Source organism: Sesamum indicum, linkage group LG5 (genome assembly GCF_000512975.1).
Source record: "Sesamum indicum cultivar Zhongzhi No. 13 linkage group LG5, S_indicum_v1.0, whole genome shotgun sequence".
Taxonomy (NCBI): Eukaryota; Viridiplantae; Streptophyta; class Magnoliopsida; order Lamiales; family Pedaliaceae; genus Sesamum; species Sesamum indicum.
Window position 1 is genome coordinate 2,022,319 of NC_026149.1, and position 18,649 is coordinate 2,040,967.

Sequence of the window (18,649 nt, forward strand, 5' to 3'; positions counted from 1 at the left end):
GCTGAATTCCGGGTCTTTCCGCCATTTCACTTGGAAGATCCACAGAGCTGTCCTCCAGATTGACAACGATACTCAATTGTATCCCCAATTCTTGTGTTACAAATACATATATACATATATATATATGTACATAGCAGAATAATTCCTTTTATTTTCTTTCTTTTCAAAAAGAGGGGTATAAGCTATACGTGTTGTTCTGCACCACAGCCAATAAGGTCGTGCCACGAATGCAATCCGTGTGATTGGTTGTCCCCCGTAGAAAACGTACAATGAATAAAGGGGAACGTATAATACTCCAAGCAAGGGGTGTGCTTTTTGTGCTTTTAGTCAAACCAATTTCTCATTATCGATTGGGAGGGGGAAAAAGAAAACCCTATTTCACAAGCTATAATAATATATAGGTTGGAAATTATGGAATTGATTTTCTGATTTTATGGCATGATTTTTCATTAACAACTAACAAAGAAAACAAAGAAGATATTGAATTTAGAAAATGATCGATTATCCCAATTTGATCCATTGGTTACATCATTGAATATGAGAAATTAATTTCAAAAAAATGATTATCATACTTAACTTTAAATTTAGATAATTTATTATACAATTGCAGATTATAATAAAATTTCATTGATTTCAATAAATAACCAATTAAACCTTACGTATGAGTGAAATATGCTCTGGTCATAATACTCGATGAATTTATCTACATATGAAAAACAATCACAATTATGTATGTATAAATTCTTTATGATAATGAAAAGAAAATCACAACCATCGGTATATACACAGTTTTATATAGTTTGTAAGAAGTGTTTTTTGCAATTTCAGTGATGTAGCAAGCATTCTGAGTGTTTTCTATTTACATTTCTTGTATTTTTTTGGTCCCCAATGCTGCATATGGAATAGAAGAGAATACATCAACATACATTCATAGGCAACAAAATGATGGGACCTTTCATTCAAGTAAGAAATGTGCATTGGGATTAATTTGATCAACTTATTAATTATTTCAACCATACAAAAGAAACTACAACTGTTGGCTAAAACAACATAAATATGTGAACACATTCTCAATTGGACATCATGATTGAGAGAACCATGTTAGATCTCAGGCAGTCACTCTATCAAGAATCCATCTGTACAAACTCAACTTGTTGATCTTTTTCTCTTCATGCCGACTTCTCTTACCTTAGCCATGCTCTACATATCTACATTGGTGAAAACCCTGTAAAATAAAACAATTTTAGGGAGAGGCGAAAAACAAAAAAATATAGAACCTCCAGCCAGAAAATCATAACTTAGTTTTCCGGAGTCGGATACCTATATATATGTATATATAGAGAAGTTGCGAAAACCTTGCAGATGAAATAATTTATAATTCAATGATAAAGAATGAAAATTTCAGGCTTTTCGAGTCTGAATCTGCACCAGAATTGAAAAGATGTGTATTTGCAATTTATCTTGACAATGATATTACAACCACAAATTTGTTCGAAAGGTTATTTAGTTACCCTGGATGAGATTTTAATGTAAGTCATCATCATCCTTGGTCATCCTCGAGTTAGATGTGTCTTCGGCTTGGTCTTCACAATCCAGTGTGTTCACCTCCACTTCAACCACTGGAGCAGGTTCTATTGGGGGAGTCACTGCAATGTGAACCGGCATACATCAAAATATGTACAATTATCGCAGAATGTGAGCTCTTATCTGGCCTTTTACATTTCCTCTTGCAATTTTCTTTTAGAAACTAGAATCCTATTCAATTATTTTGTAAGTAGAAAATTGCAAATATGGAGATTTTTGGGAAAATACAAGTGGGAGATACACACAAATGAGCATATTGCATGTTCCTGCAATCAACAGGATTAACTACAATCTTCAACCAAAAGCAGAAAGCCCATATAACTTTATTGATAAAGCTAAAGTACAGCACATTGAGCAAATGCAACAAATGAAAAGGCAAAGATGGTTCAGAAGCTCAAGTATTAAATTCGATAATGGAAATCTTCAAATGCTGACTCTGATTCCCTCCTCTTAATAGAAGAATAAATCATTTTTCATCTCCCATGCAATCTGGAATTTCGTTGAAATTTTGTATTCATTCTTTATTCTATTTCGCTCGTGAAAGTATATCCTTAATGTACAGTTACAATGTACATAATCTACTTCAGTTCACATGTCAAATGGAATACGATATGAAACACAAATTGCAACAAAAGATCCAAAATGCCTTTATCAAATCAGAACAGTGCAAATGTATTTTGCAGCAGCCCATACTCTGAGTAATATATCAGAAGGTCAAAGTATCTGAACCCTCTTTGTAAACTCCGCAAGCCTCGCCTAACCTCCTGCTTACCATCTCAAAACTCTTGCAGACATGTCACTGAATGATCTTTTTCGCTATCTGATTGTGTCCGTCCTCAGAAATCAAAACCTCCCAGAACAAATCTATCAAGTTGTCATAATAATGGAACACTAAATCCTTTTCATACCCGAAATATCAACAACTCCTGCTGATCAATAAGATCATTGAGAGGCTGCAATTTTGAGAACACCAATTTAAATAAAATAAGTGTAACTCTCATTATTGAATTTTACAACTAGCTACAAATTCTCCCACCCCATCACTCCCAAGAACCAAAAAGAAGGGAAAAGAACAATAAAATGAAAAAGAACCAATTTATGAAAGAGAAGTGAAATTCTAAACTTTTTTAGAAATTATATAAGTGGCTAATTAATTCTAATAACAATTCACTATTTATCTTCCAGTCTAGATCTCGAGAACGAACAAAGCAAAGTTACCTTTGCAGATCGCGACGAGGATTACACTTCAATCATCTCATGCATCCATTTCTACTCAAACATAAACGAAAACGCACACACGCCAACTCATGGACCCGCAATTTACTTGATTACCTTCGACATAAAACACAGAGGAAGGCCAGCCCTTGGCAGACACAGAGGCCATATCTTCATCGTCCAATAACCAATCGAGCGGCAAACTCCGCTTCCTTGCCACCCGTGAAGAAGCTAATTTTTCGACGAACTCAACCATGCTGCTGGCAGTATGGCCAGAGCGCCTAGGGGAGGCGCTGGGTGGGACCCAATAGGAGGAGCCAGGGAGGAAGGGGAGCCAATCTGGTGCGGCGCGGCGGACAATCATGCTGTGGATGGCGTCCTCGAGCTTCTTGAAACCGAGTGTAACGACCTCGGTGGCTGCCTCCGGAGAATCAGGCTGCGATGAAGACGCCTGATCCACCTCCACTTCCATGAACTGAGCGTGGTGGGTCTTGTTGGAGCGGTGGCGGTGGTGGCTGACTAGAGGCGGTGGCGGGCGGAGGGAGGCACGGGACAGCGATCGAGAGAGAATTCCAGACATGGCCATCAGCTGATGAAATCTAGAGAGAGAATTAGACAGAGAAATCGGGGAAAAATGGGTTCTTGTGAGAGATCAGATGGGAGTGTGCAGTGCGTGTCTATGGATTGGAATGGAATGTGGATAAAAGTGTTGGGGGAAGGTTCCGGTTGGCGATGGGTTTGAGTTGACGGTCAATCCATGGTTTCTCGGGTCTTGGACTTGGATCCTGGTTGTATTGGCAATGCGGGTCAAGAAATAATCAAATTGTCTTATAATTAAAGAATTTGATTTTTGTAAATATGGTGGTTTAATTTATTGCTCCAATAGTTTTAAAACTTTTTATTAACTTTTCTAGTATATGTATATTTTAGTTTAAACAATTATTGATATAATTGATCAACTTAAACGTAGTATTAATTTACACTTGAACAATTTTAGATTCGATGCATAATATATATCATAATTGTTTCATCTAGAAAAAGAATTAATAGCTACAAACAATGAAATATATGTAAAATTGTTAAATTCTTTACAATAAACACATATTACTTCAAGTATAGCACGTAATATTCAAATCAAATTCTCATATAGTATCAAATTTGGTAATAATTCAAAGAAAGTTTAAATACTAGATCGTTAAAACAAAAAAGCAAACATATTGGACATGAAAAGAATTATTCTTAATTTTTTTTCTTTCAAAATTAAGGTATTGACTATTTAATTTAAGTGGTAAAAGCTTGATATAACCCGTGTGTACGTACAAAATACACATTGTATATATATATATATATTAGATATTTACATTATGTCCATTTAAATTAGCAACAGAGCTAGCTAGATCAGATCTGTGTGATCAAAGCTTACTTTCATACAAGTACCATATGAATCTTTTACTATATGTAGTTAGATCCTGGTAATATATGGATCTCATGAAAGCAAAGACAAGAAACACATTTCTTCCTAATGTTAGTCTATGTTACAAACTTGAAATGAATAAACATGTGAAACTTTTACCTTAAAGGAGTCAATATAAACATGTAAAACTTGACCTTAAAGTAGTCTAAAGTATGGTATGGTTTCCCTGCGGTGGCATTGCACTCTGCGCAAAGCTAAAGGGATCATCGGCAAATGGATTTGTAGACCGCATCTGAGACATTTGCTGTTGAGGAAACTGAGGTGCATATGGGTTATGAGGGACCATCATCATCATCATATTATGTTGCTGCATTGGCATCTGCTGTTGCTGGTGATACTGCATTTGCATTTGCTGTTGGTGCACCAGCATTTGCTGCTGCATCATCATCTGCTGTTGCTGCGGCATCATTGTGGACATCTGCACGTTCGTTGGAGGTGCGAAGTTGTTTGACATGCTGAAGGGATCAGGTTGATGGAACGAAATTGTTCCCGTTGTTTCAAAACCGAGGCCTGCGCTGTAGCCAGAGGCATGCAGCTGTAGTTGTCTCCGGGAAACGTCATCTTCGTACAAGCTATCAAGCAACGACTTGTCAAAGCCCCCGGCCTGATACAAAAATGGGTATATTATACGCATCTGAGCAGGATATGAATGGTGGCGCAACAAATGAGGGATTTTCAGGGGAAACTTTAGTGTATAGCCATTTGTATTCCATAGTTAGTAACTAATCCAAGATGTATTCTCACTTCCAAACAAAATCCAAGGGGTTAATTATAATAACCGCTTCTTTGTATAATTTATGGACTATCTCCACCACCTTTTGAAACTACAAAAACCTCACCTCTGTGTTTCCACGTAATCAAACAGCAAATTTTCTCAATGATCTGTGAGACAAATTTTTTACTTCTGGCAAAAGTAGGAATCACATGCAATATGCAAAAGTTAAATTCAAGTGAAAGGACAAACCATTTTGGTTTCTGATACTTGAGGTTTACTAATGTGGCTTGGTGCCGTCACTAGTGCCAACTCCCATCCAGAAACGTTACCGACATCGGTTAATGCATTGTTAGTTGGGGCTGGATTATTGTCTGCAGAAGAAATTAACCATCTCTTAACATGATATAAGTAACATGTACTGATCCAGGAAAAATATTTTTACACTTCGGAATGAAGCCCAAATTCGAGATTGTTCAAATGCAGAAGAGTGATTTACCAGGTTGAATAATTGCAAGGGCCAATGCGTTGCTTTCCTCTAATTGCACGGCATTTGGATTTACGTCGTCGAAATCCTGCAGAAGATTGGCGTAAAAGATGTAAGCTAAAGAAAGCACTTTACTAGGGCTTCCAACTGGAAAAGTGGAACGTAGGAGAGGAGAACTTACAAGAAGATCAACAGGCTCTGCAGCAGAGGCTGGTGGTTGGTTAACTTCTTTAGTCTGAGATGCAGGTTCCTCTTGTAAATGATCAGTCCTTTTTCCGTTTTCACCTTCTTTGACTTTTTTTTCATTCTCTTGTTGAGCTTGTTCTTTAGGCTCTTCTGGTTCTTCTTTCTTCTCCTGAAGCTCCTATTATAACAGTAACCATTGTAAATATTCTTAAATGGCATGTCAACCAATAGTCTGTGTTGCAGGTTGAACCTGCTCAAACCAAAAACTTGCAATATCAAGAGGAGAAGATGGAAAAGGTGGATATTTTGAATGCTGTACAGCATGTTATGTTTCTAGGCTTCTGAAATAACATCTCAGTCATTGATAACTCCAGAACAATTGAGAAGGTCTCTTTTTGCTTGACGCGTGCATTTCTTTCAGCAGTTGAATCCAAAAATAGAGAACAGAATTCAAGAAATGTATAGCAAACTCGTATAAGCAAATCTACTCTATGTTTGGATCTTTGATTATGGAAAGGAAATGGAAGAGAGGGAAAAGAATGAACAAATAAAACAGAGGGTACTATCACATGAAGTAACTAAAGTATTCTTCTTAAAATTACCCAAAACCAAATGTAGCACTAGAAAGCAATTAAAACACTTTAAGATTAAGATTTGCATTTATCGGTGGTCGGAAATGATAAGAATAGAACCATATATACAATGAAAAAGAAAGAGAACTAGGGTGATCTTCTTACCAGTTTCTTCTGTGACACAGAACCTGCCTGGGGTGCTTCCTTTATGTATTCCTCCATAGTTGCAAGAAATGAGGGAGGAGGCTGGGGATTACAAGAAGGAATTAGAAAAAGAACCACAAAAGCCATCTGTCAACAGAACTATTATGACACTGAAATATGAAGGTAAAAAACCTGTCTCAATGTAGGGAACTGAAATGTCTGAGCAAGATCCAAAGTTCTGCAGAAGCCATAAAAATCAGCTAGATGATCTGCCTACACAAGCCATGGATTATGAAAAAGAACAGAGAGGTCAGTTATCAGGTCTATTGGCACTTTTATCTGTATATTGAGTTATTCTTGATCATGACATGAGATGAAGATATCTACCTGTCGTGCTGCTTTTTTGTAAATATTAAGAGCTCTAACCGCATCGTGTTTGGGCATTTCAAAAAACTGTAAAAGAAAAAATAAGTTATCTCTGACTTGGTAGATTTTTAATACAGTAAAGATGTCGAAAAGTTGCTTTGATGATCATACCATGTCTACCAGATTAATTATCCCATCATTGATGGCACAATATACTTTAAAGCTCTCTTTCACGACCTGCATCATTGTACAAATGTCAACTTAAGAAAACTGGCTTTCAGAAAATCCAGATGATTATTGTACTTTATCAGAAACTTTTAAAATCAATAGTCTTGCACATAGGTAATTTTTCATACCAGGGCCAAGGCGTACTGGATGAGAAAGTTGTGGCAGGCTCCTCCTTCAGGCTGCCAAATTTTGGACCCATAATATATCATATTAAGATAACAAATGTGTAGGGCAAGGAGCACATAAAGATGAATACTAAACGGAGAGTTCAGGTATGCAACCTTAGTACCTGCTAACAAGTTAATCCACAGAAATATGATTTATTACCTGGCAACAAACAAGGCGATATAGAAGCTGCTGCAATGTAGGTATCTGCTCCAACAGTTCTTCCGTACTCAACGTTTTTGGTTTACTGTTTGTCTGATGCAGTAAATACCACTTGATTTGTACTCTTAATGCTTTAAAGAATAAAATTTAGAAAAAAGAAGTCGAATACAAAAGGAAGGAAGAAACCATACCTTAGATTCTCCAGGAGCTGATTTTGGTACTTTATCTGCCTCTATATCATAGTGAATGTTCCTAAAACATTCAAGTCTTTCCTCCAGATAGAGTGCATACGTTCGGACCCAAGCAGAGCATTCCCAAGCTGCATATAAACCATCTAAATTTTAAAAAAGAAAATGTCACTCCATTCCAAATTTGATTTTTAAGATGTAACTTTTTTCATATGTGGACAACATGAAAAGGGCTAAAGAGATCGAACTAAAGCAAAGTTGCCCCATTGAGAAAAAAGATTTACCTAGAGGACCTGAATCATCCCTGAAATTGGCTACTTGGAATATATTTCCTCTTCTGGAGAAGTGCCTTAACTCTTCTCTGAAGCTCGGATCACCTTCTCTTAAAACCCTATGAAAAACTATCAAAGTCTTTATTGCAACCTGAAATTATTCGGTTGATCGTTAGGGATTCAATCTCAATGCCATAGTAGTCACCGATACAAATGTCAGCATATGCATATAATTCACCAGCAATCAAACTCTCCCTTAACCACGTTATTGAGATAATTCCTCACACCTTTAGTCTATAGGTTAAAGAACTATAGTCACACATATTCAACATTTGCTCGAACAAAAAAATGCATTGATCACTACAATTTTGGGAAAAAGGGCACACATGAAGATTGGTTTCATATTGATACAGAAGGAAAAACAAAGCATGAAAGTAAAACGACTAGGTAGACTTTACAATCCAGCTGCGTGTCTTTGCCAATCTTCTGGAAAGCGCATGAATGCAATAGCCAACATCAGCTCTTGGACATGATATCGCTACCGCTGCAAATATCTCTGTCCGAAAATAGACAAGAAAATCATGAGAATTCCAAAACGTCAAACTGAATGGAAACAAGCTAAGTCTAGTCTTCTGCCAAAGGGGCGATCCACACAAACAGAAAATCCTCAAAATTACCAACATAGTTGTTCCAAAACCCCAAACATGACCCCTAAAATCAACGAAACTGCACTCACTTCTAACATGTCGTTCCTTGGGCGGACATTCTACATGGTTGGTGGCCTTGACAATTGCAATGTCCAATTCCTTGCAATAAAAACAAAGCACATTTAGCCCCAAACGCAACCAAAAACAACAATCACATCCATAAGACCAACCCGCACGAAAATCTCGATCAAGAAATCCCATGAACGCAATTTACTACACGTCCCAGAAACCAAAAAATGAAAGAAAATGCACCAAAAGATAATAAGTTTGCATTCATGGGACAAGAAAAACAAAAAAACACAAACCTTGAAATCGCTATTGACCTTAGCTAGGCCAACCTTGGTGGAGTCCTTAAGAGCCCCATAAGCCTTTCTTATGCTTTCCATTCAAGGTAAATGCAGCGAATGATACCATGCAACATCAATGGCCGATCAAATCTCTACAGGAAGAGAAGAGATCCAAGAGAGAGAAGAGGGTATTGATGTGTTCTTCCTCCTCTCTTGTCCTCTCAACCGTGGGATTGCCAATATTACACAAACAACAACAACGGAACGTCTCTCTCTCTTTATCTTCCTTCTTTCTCTCTTTCTTCTTTTAACCTCAACTTTCTTCCCTTCAATTATGAAAATCTTTTTTAAATGATTTCAGAAAATATTAAAGTTAAAATTTTGATTTTATTTAAAATAAAGTATTAAACTTTTATTTTTTTTTAAAAAGAAATTACATAAATCGGTTAATTTATTGGTCCTAAAACAACGTAATTGAATTATCTAATTATTTTGTTATATACAAAATTATAGTTTTCATTTAATGATAATGTCATTTTCAATTACTTTTGTAGTTGTTTATTTATTTATTTTTAAAATAAGTTTGATTAATCTTTAATAAGATGAATCTGTATTTGCAATGGACATAGATGAGATGAAATAGATAGTTGTTGTATTCTCTTAATTTTAGGGAATTAAAGATTTTTTTTTTTTATTTTACAATTTGGGGGAGAGTGGGGTAAAAGAAAATCACATGTATAATCAAGGGTCCAATATGTAATTAACAGAAAATATTTTCTTTCACATTTGAAGATATGAGCAAAGAATTGGGGCAGGTGGCAATTTTGGTCCTTTGGTAGTTGGTGGAAGTTAGCCTTGTTGCCACTTGCCAATCATCTTGCAAAATTCTATCCGTTGTAAATTGTGTGACTGATGTGACAAAATTGCCCCTCGTCCTACGTGGATTTTCATACATTGATAGTTGGATTTGGGTAAAGAAATTGAACCCATGTTTCAATTAAACTTACGAAATCACACTTTTTCTCAATTTTTTTTTAAAAATTACACCAACAACCTTCCACAAATTCATTGTATACACTTAAACTCCATTTGTTAGAATTTAAACGAAATAAGAGTTTGTTGTAATTTGCCTTTATAATTAAACATGGTATTATTTTTTATATTTTGCACAAGCATCGAGTGTAATAATAATTCATATAAACTAGCACCTCAAAACACACGCACACACATGAGACATTTATGCATTTTGTGTTGGGGACTAGTCATAAATCATGAAATAGAAGCGCATTGTTTGCCATGGTACTGATTTCCCATTCACCATCCAACCAGATTATCTCAGAATTTTGAGCATTCTTACACCAGATTCCTGTCAGCATCATAAGATCATGCATGTATACATGTAACCAATCAAAATTCTCAGATGCCTACACTGACATCTCAAAGCTCCCAATACTTCCAAAAGCCAGCAAATCGTAAACAAACCAAGCGATGATCCGGAGCGCGCCTGCAGCAGCTCAAACCTTTCGATGCCTATTCTGCAATTCAAGAATTTTCTGGTATCCCCAAATACTGAAGTGAAGATCTCACAAGTTTGGAGCTTTTCACCTGTGTATTTTAGATGTGCAGGATACATTGTCTCTGCAGTTCTTGAATTTTCTACGCATACGTGACTGGTCCTGTGAACCACTACTCTTTGAACAATCCAATTTACGTCTTTTTGCAGCTAGCCGGGGTCTCAACTGCAGAGCATGTATTCAGCATTTGAGATATGTATTTCAAGTTGATCTATCAGACAAAGGAGAACTACAATGGCAAAGTGAGTTTTGGTTCGTGGAGAAGGAATAGCAGAACGCACCATCTCTATATACTTTAATTGCTTCATGACTTCTTCTGTGTCTAGCTCCTGAGTAAGCAATAAACGATTGTTATGTTAAAATGTAGTAACTGTTTGTAGTAGAATGAAATCAATTCAACAGTGATGTTAAAAACAGGACAATCAAAAATCATAGTGCTAAGCTTTATCATAAACGGCAAATATAACGATAAATATGTTATAAAAAAGAAAAAAAAAGACAGCGATAATAATTGATAAAGCGTTCCAGGCAAGCACAGCAATTCTGATCAAGACTTGTTGACCCGAGTGTATTCAGAGTTTGTTTAAACAGACTAAAACAAGGGCGACTTTAAATATATAAAGCTTCGTGCAGAGGAAAGTAGAAAAGGAGGAAAAGGACGACCTTACCATCAATATTGCAAATCAATTAACTTGGGGACTTCAACTTAGTGTGATGAACTGATTTATTTTTATAACTTAATTGCAAAGTACTGAGTTTAGTGTCTTAGATCATACACTTCAATGAAGATATCTCCATTTCTACATATAAAAAGAGTTGTTCGGGTTCATCCAAATGTAACAAATCAACTGGAGAAGCCAACATTTTCTGCGAATAACGTCTAAAACGATAGCAACTTTCACTAATTCACTCATCAAAGATATTTGAAGAAATTTCCTACCTGATAGATATAGAGAACATGATAAATTGAAATTGCCAGAATATGAAGGCCTAATATTAGATATATTGATTGACTGAATTTACAGTTTATAGACACTTTCTACCTGTCGATATCCTTCTTTTATGTACTAAAAGTCAACATTTCAATCATGGATCAGGTTTACAGCTCATTGATTATCAATAAATCAATAGTATTTGCACAGCTCCGGGAGCCATAATAAGATAACAAGAGCAGCCTGAATCATACTACGGGAGCTAGAAAATTATTTAGAACATTAGAGGACAAAACAGAATTTGTAGAAGGAAACACAATAAAATTTGGAACAAACACGAATGTTAAGATGGAATGTAATAACAAAAAAAAAAAGAAGTTAGTGAAATACCTGGGGTACGGCACAATCTGCATGTGCTGGATCCCAAAGAACACAATGGAAGCATTCCCAGTCATCAGTTTGAACTTCAAAAAGAGGGGCCCTGCCATATGTTCAGTTTGGAAAACTAGTATGTATAAATATGACTAGAAATAAACATTGGCATATTTTAGTGACTGTTTAGCAACGCAAGATTAAATAAATGATACACCAATGAAAATTAGCATATGCTGGATATATCTCTCGAACTGCGCAGACGTCACCTGATTTTTCAATCAAGGTTCAAAATATGAGCATACAAGGTCATCTATCAGCAAACTAATACTGAAAATAATGTCTTCGCTAATGCATTCACATGAATCAGTTTAAACTTTCGCTCCACAGTACCAAGAGGAGCCATTTTCTTAGTCTAATGGTAACCGAGAGGCAGACAACAAGCTATACCCAAATTTCCATCTTTCAACTGCAACATAAACTCAACGTAACAACAATACTAGTCACGTGTTCTCTGAAAGAAAATCTAGTTCACAGAAAATAATCATAATAAAACAGCAAAGCCACAAATTTAAAAATGCAGATAATGCACCACAACTTCACATTCCTTCTCAGCGCTTAAAATTCTCCAGATATTCCTCTTCAATCATCAGAAATTGGAGCAATTCGACTTGTCATTCCACAATCTTGGATTATCTTTTGTTTCTTACAAGCAGCAAAGTAACACCTACTTCACTGAACTCCCTCCTTTCTCATGTCTCTGTAAGACTTCTACCACATAACTTGTTAAATTGTCAATAGTCTGTCCTACCAAATAATTTCTATCACACACTAACGAACAAGAAAAATAGAAAAACAAAAATCATCAGTTTCAACTTTGACAGGATTGTAAGATTCCCTTCAACCAGTCAATGCTATGCTCACCAACCACAGTATTGTTTCTAATTCAATTGCATCATATGGTTTCCTATGGTACGGTGTTATTATCATAAAGTAGGGAATGCTAAAGAAAAATCTACGAGAAGAAAAATGTCAATAAATAACAGAGAGAATGAACATTCTTCAAAGCAAAAGCATGTCTTTGGCTCTTTGCAATAAATAACAGGAAAGGACTGGCCTCACATGTTTCCTTTAAGCTCTTATATAAGGTGCAACTGTTCTCTTTTTTTATCATAATGCAAACAGCAGGGTAACCAAAAATTTCACCCAAGGGAGCTCGATTGCATCAATGACTTCCCAAAAAAAAACAAAAAAAAATGTAATCCTGGTTGCCCTTGCTTGAATCGGATTAGTTTTCTTGCCATAGTCTATGACTGTGTCATTTAATTCGAAAAGCCCATACTGATATTCAAAGTACAACTTTCTGTGTTTTCCTCTTCTTATTTAAAGCTTCCTCTTTAAAACCAGCTCCTGATGTATTAAATTCCATGTCAAAATCTAAAATCCAAAGTTTGTGCTCATTATAGAAACACAATGTTACCTGCGCCATTTTGCACACATAGTTCCATCAACACCTTCCCCAGTGCCTTCAATGACCTCACGGCACTGAAGCCAGTTACCAATAGAACTGAGCTTCAAAGGTTTTATAGAATCCCTTTCCTGGAAGAATCATGCTATCTTCCCTTTAATACCCTCACAAACATGCTGATAACCAGATAGATTAACAATTAAATCGGAAAAGGTGTTACCTGCAAGTTAATTTTATCAGAAGACATTTCCAAAGGATCCCCTATAAGATCACAATCCCTGTCGCAATTGTGAGAGCTAATTACAAGAGCGGACAAATATATATTATGAAGCAGTAGAATCAAAACTAGAACTAGTCTAACAAAAAGAAAAATCAAAAGTAGAAGTCATCAACCTACTGAAATCAACTGAAGCCCATTTTACAAGCACAGAATCCACAGGACAACATAAAGCTTCAGTTGCAATCACACATAGTGCGCACTATTGAATGTCATAGATTTTAGCTTCACACATCATCCAGCGTTACAGAAACTAGGTTCACTTACTCGCAATACTAAATTAATCACTCTAAAAAAGAATAGTAGGCTCTACCAACCATGATAAGACTATATCTCTAGGTAAAAGTTTACATGATAATATCACAAATCTAAGTGTATTTCTAAAGCCAATATATATTGTTAGTCAATACAATTGGCGAATAATGGAAGTCATATGTTACTCAACATTTAGAAATGGAAGAGAAACGACAAAGCAGACTCATGCTCATTTATGATAGGATGCTTTCCATGATCTGTTAACAAACAAGAACACTAGAGAAAGATAAGTTTGTAGCCTAGTTTGGGATTTGGACAAGATATGTGTAACAACTAGCACACAAAACTATCTGAACATTAACTGGAGAAGAGAAACCAAGTCCTTCATTAATCACCAGATAAGTAAACGCCATGTAGAAAATGGTTGAATGACACTAAAAGTTGATTAGAGGTCAACATCCTCGAAGGAATATATGTACAAGCGCGTAGAGTTATTGAAAACTAAGACTGAGTTACAACATAAGTAGAATACATAAATAAGGTTATGGTAAACTACATCGATATCCCTGCAATTAGCTCTAATTACACAAACACATTGTGAATTTATTTTACATCGACACCCCCTCAAGGGCAAAAACTTGCACAACACCCCCTAAGTTAAATTACATCGACACCTCCTCATAGGGTACTTGTAATTTTGCAAAGAGCAAGAGGTGTTTGTGTAATTAAACCTAATCTCACGAGGTGTCGATGTAATTTATCCAAAATGTTATTCTCAACTAACCATCTCTCTCTCAACTTCACTACTAAGTTATCTCATTATTAATACTTCTCCAGAGTTTACTCATACCGGAGTGACAAAATAAATAATAATAAAATGAACAACAATTTCAAAACATTGGAAGTATATGAAACTGAAGGACATACTCATCAATGGGGCCACACCAATCTGGAACATCAGCTTGAAATTCATCGCCAATCCGCACACTTGACATATAAGGCTCCGTGTCTCTGAACATGAATTCCAAGGATCCTAATTCACCTTCTGATACTGAATATCGATTTCTACCAAGTTCAGCACTGATATTGTGTGAATTACTGGGAGATTTATCTTTCAATATTTTATGCTTCTTTTTCAAGCAAGAACCACAAAGCCACTCACCAACTGGCAGTATTGTAATATTAGGATTGTAGCAAGAAATATGAAATGCATCCTCGCAATTATCACAAATTAGCATATTTAATGTACTATCCATCTGCTCACAGGCTTTGCACGACTTTGAACAGTAGTCGTCACTACTAACACCAGTATTTTTGGTAGAATTTTGATCCTGTTTAATCCAAACTTTATCGAGCAGTCCCTGACTTCTAAGAATTGAAATGCATATATCTTTTTCTGAAATCTCTTCTGGCGCATTTTCAGCAATCAATGCACCAGAAGAGGAGCACTCGCCTGCATCGTCGGCATCAATTTTCAAGGAAGCTGAACTAATTCCCAGATTTGACTTGGAGGATGAACAATTATCATTACCACTGCAGACATTCAAAACCCTTTCCACGTCAGTTATCAAGGCCTCTTCAGAAGCTTCTTCCCCAGCAGGACATCCATTAAGAGATGCTGTAGCTGCTGTATTGCAGTCAACTAGACCCACAGTAGGTGATCTTACAGCTTCTGTTGCATGTTCAGAAACAACTACAGGCTCTTGGGCAGCCGAAGAAGGGGCTTCAGAACTGATGGCAGAATGACAACCATTACATAGTCTTGTATCAGCAGAGGACTGGATTGTCACAATGGACACAGCATTCTTACGTTGTCTCCTACGTTGATATACAAAAGTAGGTGTGAAGTTTTGCGACATTGTACTGGAGGTTGATAGGTGGGAATATTTTCTTGTATAGTTTATGGAACAGAAATCATCATCACTTCTCCCCTCTGGAATAGGTTCTCGACAGCCATCCAAATGGTGTTGGAGACGATATGAACATTTTGTCCAATCCTCAGTACCTGGCATTGAGTCACAGGAAACTTCGTGTTATGAAGTAAGATGCACAATAATCAGCAACTTCCATTGCAACAAAGATGGGAACTATGCATTGGCATCATCAGCTGATGCATACGAAAATTAACAAATCAGATAAATTTCTCCTCAGAATTAAATAAATCAGACTACAAATCAACTGCAAGCTCAACTTCCACTGCATAAAGTGCTTTCTAGGAAGTAAAGTTTGTCTGCTAGCTGAAACTGTAGTGACACACCTTAAATTGCACTACATTTACTTGAAGATATCAGAAAGCCTGCACCTATAACAAATAAGCGGTAATGGGCTTTTGGATCATCTCTATACCTCCTTTGTTACTAAATCCCTCATGATAAAATGCTAATTATGAACACATCCCACCAACTTCACTGGAGAATACTGACACAGACTCTTCAGATCACCATTCAATTCCCAAGAAAACCCCCTGCATATACTTCAATTAAAGATTTACATGCAACATTGCAGCTCTAGTTAAAGTAAAAGAAAACACAGTGAAGTTTTCTGAGTGAGTTGCAACACAGATATCAGGAAAAGTCAACCAACATCTGCACATCTGGGTACTACAAATCACCAAGTGTAAACATGTTTTAACAACCTCTAGTTGTTAGAATAGTCCAAAGACGTAAGAGGAAACACCACTTCACCGATACCACAGATGTACTTTTAGCTTAACTGTTAGCAAAGATCCAAATTTAGAGAATAAATACAGAAAATGGGGAAGTGTCACCTGCTTCTCTTCTTATCTGATTTACCTAAATAATTTTAAACACCTGAGAACACATATTTGCTTGATTCACACACAAGGTCAACCATGTTATTAGTTACAGAGATCAAATTCTAAGAATACTTATAGTAATCTGGATTTAGGATTCCGATTCATATTGTTGCTTCTGTGTTATTACTCTACACAAAAGAGGAGGCAGAAATAGCAGGCAGGTTCGACGTTATAAACTGGAAAGTCCATCTTGATATGAATTTCTTAATCTATATCAAAATTTAGCAAGCTTTGGTACGGTGAATCAACAAGATCATACAAATGAAGGCCTTCCTTTCTCCGAGTTGAAGAGTAGATCTCATTCAAATATCTTTCCAAGGGAAAATTGAAAAAGAAATGAACAAACAAGTCAAAGTTAACCAGAAGGTGATGAAACTATATTTTATGGTCTTGTTTAGCAAATACAACCTAGATTAAAAGATGTCCACTCAAATAATTTCTCCATTTAAGTAAAGACCTAAGCTTAAACTTTTTATTAAAAACCCATCAAGTATTAAACATATCCTTTTCATGATTCAAACATTACTCCTTACATATACATGATTTTTCTTTTGGTTTTTGGTTTATACAACCCTTCCCTCCCTAATTGGACCATAATCTGTCCCTTCCATCTTTAAATTTCGTTCTAAATCTCAAATATACAAGCTCCCCAACTATTCTTGCTTGTACTCGATTACCCATCTGATTTCACGAACATCTCACCATAAATAATGCTTTTGCCACCCTCTTTATCAGATTGGTAACCCATTAATAAACACTCTTTTTACAAATAAACATCATTCTGATCCCAATTTCCATCTCCAGGCACATATTCTTCCATTTAAGGGTTTCCTGTAAAGCATTCCAATAGTTCAAACAAATTGCTAATCCTACACTGAAACGATTACAAACCCATTTAATAGAAAAACAAACATTCACATAATTGCACAGGCATGTGCTGCACACTGGATTTCTAGTCACGGTAAAACTATCAAGCATATAGCACAGGGATTGGAAAAATATATATATTCAGTACTATTTCTATCCGACTTTCAAGAAACCACAACATAAAATTCAAGATAAAAACAAGAAACAGGAAAGATTGGAATATTTCATACCTTTAGTGTCCCATTGCAACAGTTGCATCAGTAAACGCTTGCTCTAAAGCTTTTTGCAGGACGCTGGGTTTTATCTAAGAGAGAGAGAGAAGGAAAGAGGGAAGGGAGAAAGAGTTGTAGTTGTGCACAATGAAACAATATATTGCAACTATATTATATGTGTGTAGGCAAATATAAAGGAAGAGTTGAAAAGGCTAAAGAAATATGCTTTGGTGAAAATACAAACACAAATACTCCAAAGGTGCTTTTTGTATAATTTCTTCACAAGTTATGTTTGAATTAATGAATTTAGAGCTAAGGATTTTAAATTAACAATAGTGAATTTATTGAATCCATTTTGATAATGTTTAGCACAATGAATGTGATTTCAGTTTTATCTATTTCTTGACAAATAGAGTTAATTGAAATTGTTTTTTTAAAATCTTTTTTTTTTTTTTTTTGGAAACGCCATCCTAATTGAAATTTTAAAAAAATAAATGGGAAATGATTGAAGTTGTTTGTGGTAGATCCATCCATTGAATAAAGTCACCTTTGAAATGAATTATTTGTATTAGCAAATATCAAATTTATAGAATGGCATTCATTCATCTAAATATCACTAAAAGTCAATATCTATACCAGTGTTATCTATACTATTAATAAAATGAACTATTATATCGTATAAATTTTTGAATATTCAAATTTACCTTTTAAATCATTCACTTCGACAAAATTTGACCATAATAGTAATTTCAATATTCTCTTTAATGGATTTACTAAATACCTCTCTAACATCCTCAACTTTTTGCACTTCAATATTTTTGAAACCACTATCACATAATTGATAACCAACTTATCAATAAAAATATTAAGTATTTATCATTTTTAGATATTTTTGCACACACATGAAGTGTGTTGTGTACTGCCAATTCATATAAGACCACCTTAAGTTATTGGGTCATAGAGTAGGTACACTTGTAACCACTCCAAGATTGATATATTTACAAAGGGTAATTTACATAATGACAATGAAAATCTCATCCTTCAAAGAACAAGCCTTGTTAAAAGACATTACCAGGACGTGTAAGATCAAGATTTTTTAGCCTATTTTTTGAGTGCAATGTGTGTGTT

The 18,649-nt window shown here is 35.6% G+C and overlaps 3 protein-coding genes across 6 annotated transcripts; all 3 read right to left on the reverse strand.

The window, feature by feature from the left end:
• On the reverse strand, positions 928 to 3,505 carry LOC105161658. 3 transcript variants are annotated; one of them, XM_011079425.2, is made up of 3 exons: positions 2,917 to 3,502; positions 1,512 to 1,646; positions 928 to 1,225 (listed from the first exon to the last, which is right to left on the reverse strand). In XM_011079425.2, exons 1-2 carry the CDS (start codon positions 3,383 to 3,385, stop codon positions 1,525 to 1,527), a joined length of 591 nt encoding a protein of 196 aa, XP_011077727.1. In that variant the 5' UTR covers positions 3,386 to 3,502; the 3' UTR covers positions 928 to 1,225; positions 1,512 to 1,524. The 3 variants fall into 3 exon arrangements, 2 of the variants coding, with proteins under 2 accessions (XP_011077727.1, XP_020549673.1); XR_002287151.1 differs by lacking the exons at positions 928 to 1,225; positions 1,512 to 1,646 and adding an exon at positions 2,411 to 2,537 and having other exon boundaries at positions 2,803 to 3,505; XM_020694014.1 differs by lacking the exons at positions 928 to 1,225; positions 1,512 to 1,646 and adding an exon at positions 2,411 to 2,537 and having other exon boundaries at positions 2,917 to 3,505.
• On the reverse strand, positions 4,209 to 9,044 carry LOC105161659 (putative clathrin assembly protein At5g57200). The gene is made up of 15 exons (XM_011079426.2): positions 8,768 to 9,044; positions 8,492 to 8,561; positions 8,214 to 8,311; positions 7,768 to 7,906; positions 7,487 to 7,614; positions 7,296 to 7,388; positions 7,097 to 7,147; positions 6,912 to 6,977; positions 6,762 to 6,827; positions 6,567 to 6,647; positions 6,396 to 6,476; positions 5,654 to 5,836; positions 5,485 to 5,560; positions 5,238 to 5,359; positions 4,209 to 4,877 (listed from the first exon to the last, which is right to left on the reverse strand). Exons 1-15 carry the CDS (start codon positions 8,846 to 8,848, stop codon positions 4,419 to 4,421), a joined length of 1,794 nt encoding a protein of 597 aa, XP_011077728.1. The 5' UTR covers positions 8,849 to 9,044; the 3' UTR covers positions 4,209 to 4,418.
• On the reverse strand, positions 9,995 to 17,679 carry LOC105161660 (transcription intermediary factor 1-alpha). Of its 2 annotated transcripts, XM_011079428.2 has the most exons (7): positions 17,540 to 17,679; positions 14,555 to 15,632; positions 13,316 to 13,373; positions 13,108 to 13,226; positions 11,646 to 11,736; positions 10,605 to 10,652; positions 9,995 to 10,488 (listed from the first exon to the last, which is right to left on the reverse strand). In XM_011079428.2, exons 1-7 carry the CDS (start codon positions 17,565 to 17,567, stop codon positions 10,351 to 10,353), a joined length of 1,560 nt encoding a protein of 519 aa, XP_011077730.1. In that variant the 5' UTR covers positions 17,568 to 17,679; the 3' UTR covers positions 9,995 to 10,350. The 2 variants fall into 2 exon arrangements, with proteins under 2 accessions (XP_011077730.1, XP_011077731.1); XM_011079429.2 differs by lacking the exons at positions 13,108 to 13,226; positions 13,316 to 13,373.

What these genes read in the sequence shown, in the direction of transcription:
- LOC105161659 (XM_011079426.2), bottom strand. Translation starts at nt 8,848, where the DNA reads ATGGAAAGCATAAGAAAGGCTTATGGGGCTCTTAAGGACTCCACCAAG. An exon ending in TCCAGTACGCCTTGGCCCTG is followed by an intron (nt 6,978 to 7,096) that starts GTATGAAAAATT and finishes ACAATGATGCAG; the next exon opens with GTCGTGAAAGAGAGCTTTAA. An exon ending in CCTTGCAATTATTCAACCTG is followed by an intron (nt 5,360 to 5,484) that starts GTAAATCACTCT and finishes TTTCTTCTGCAG; the next exon opens with ACAATAATCCAGCCCCAACT.
- LOC105161658 (XM_011079425.2), bottom strand. Translation starts at nt 3,385, where the DNA reads ATGGCCATGTCTGGAATTCTCTCTCGATCGCTGTCCCGTGCCTCCCTC. An exon ending in CTCTGTGTTTTATGTCGAAG is followed by an intron (nt 1,647 to 2,916) that starts GTAATCAAGTAA and finishes TTCACATTGCAG; the next exon opens with TGACTCCCCCAATAGAACCT.
- LOC105161660 (XM_011079428.2), bottom strand. Translation starts at nt 17,567, where the DNA reads ATGCAACTGTTGCAATGGGACACTAAAG. An exon ending in CTGATAAAATTAACTTGCAG is followed by an intron (nt 13,227 to 13,315) that starts GTAACACCTTTT and finishes TGATTCTTCCAG; the next exon opens with GAAAGGGATTCTATAAAACC. An exon ending in AATTAAAGTATATAGAGATG is followed by an intron (nt 10,489 to 10,604) that starts GTGCGTTCTGCT and finishes CATGCTCTGCAG; the next exon opens with TTGAGACCCCGGCTAGCTGC.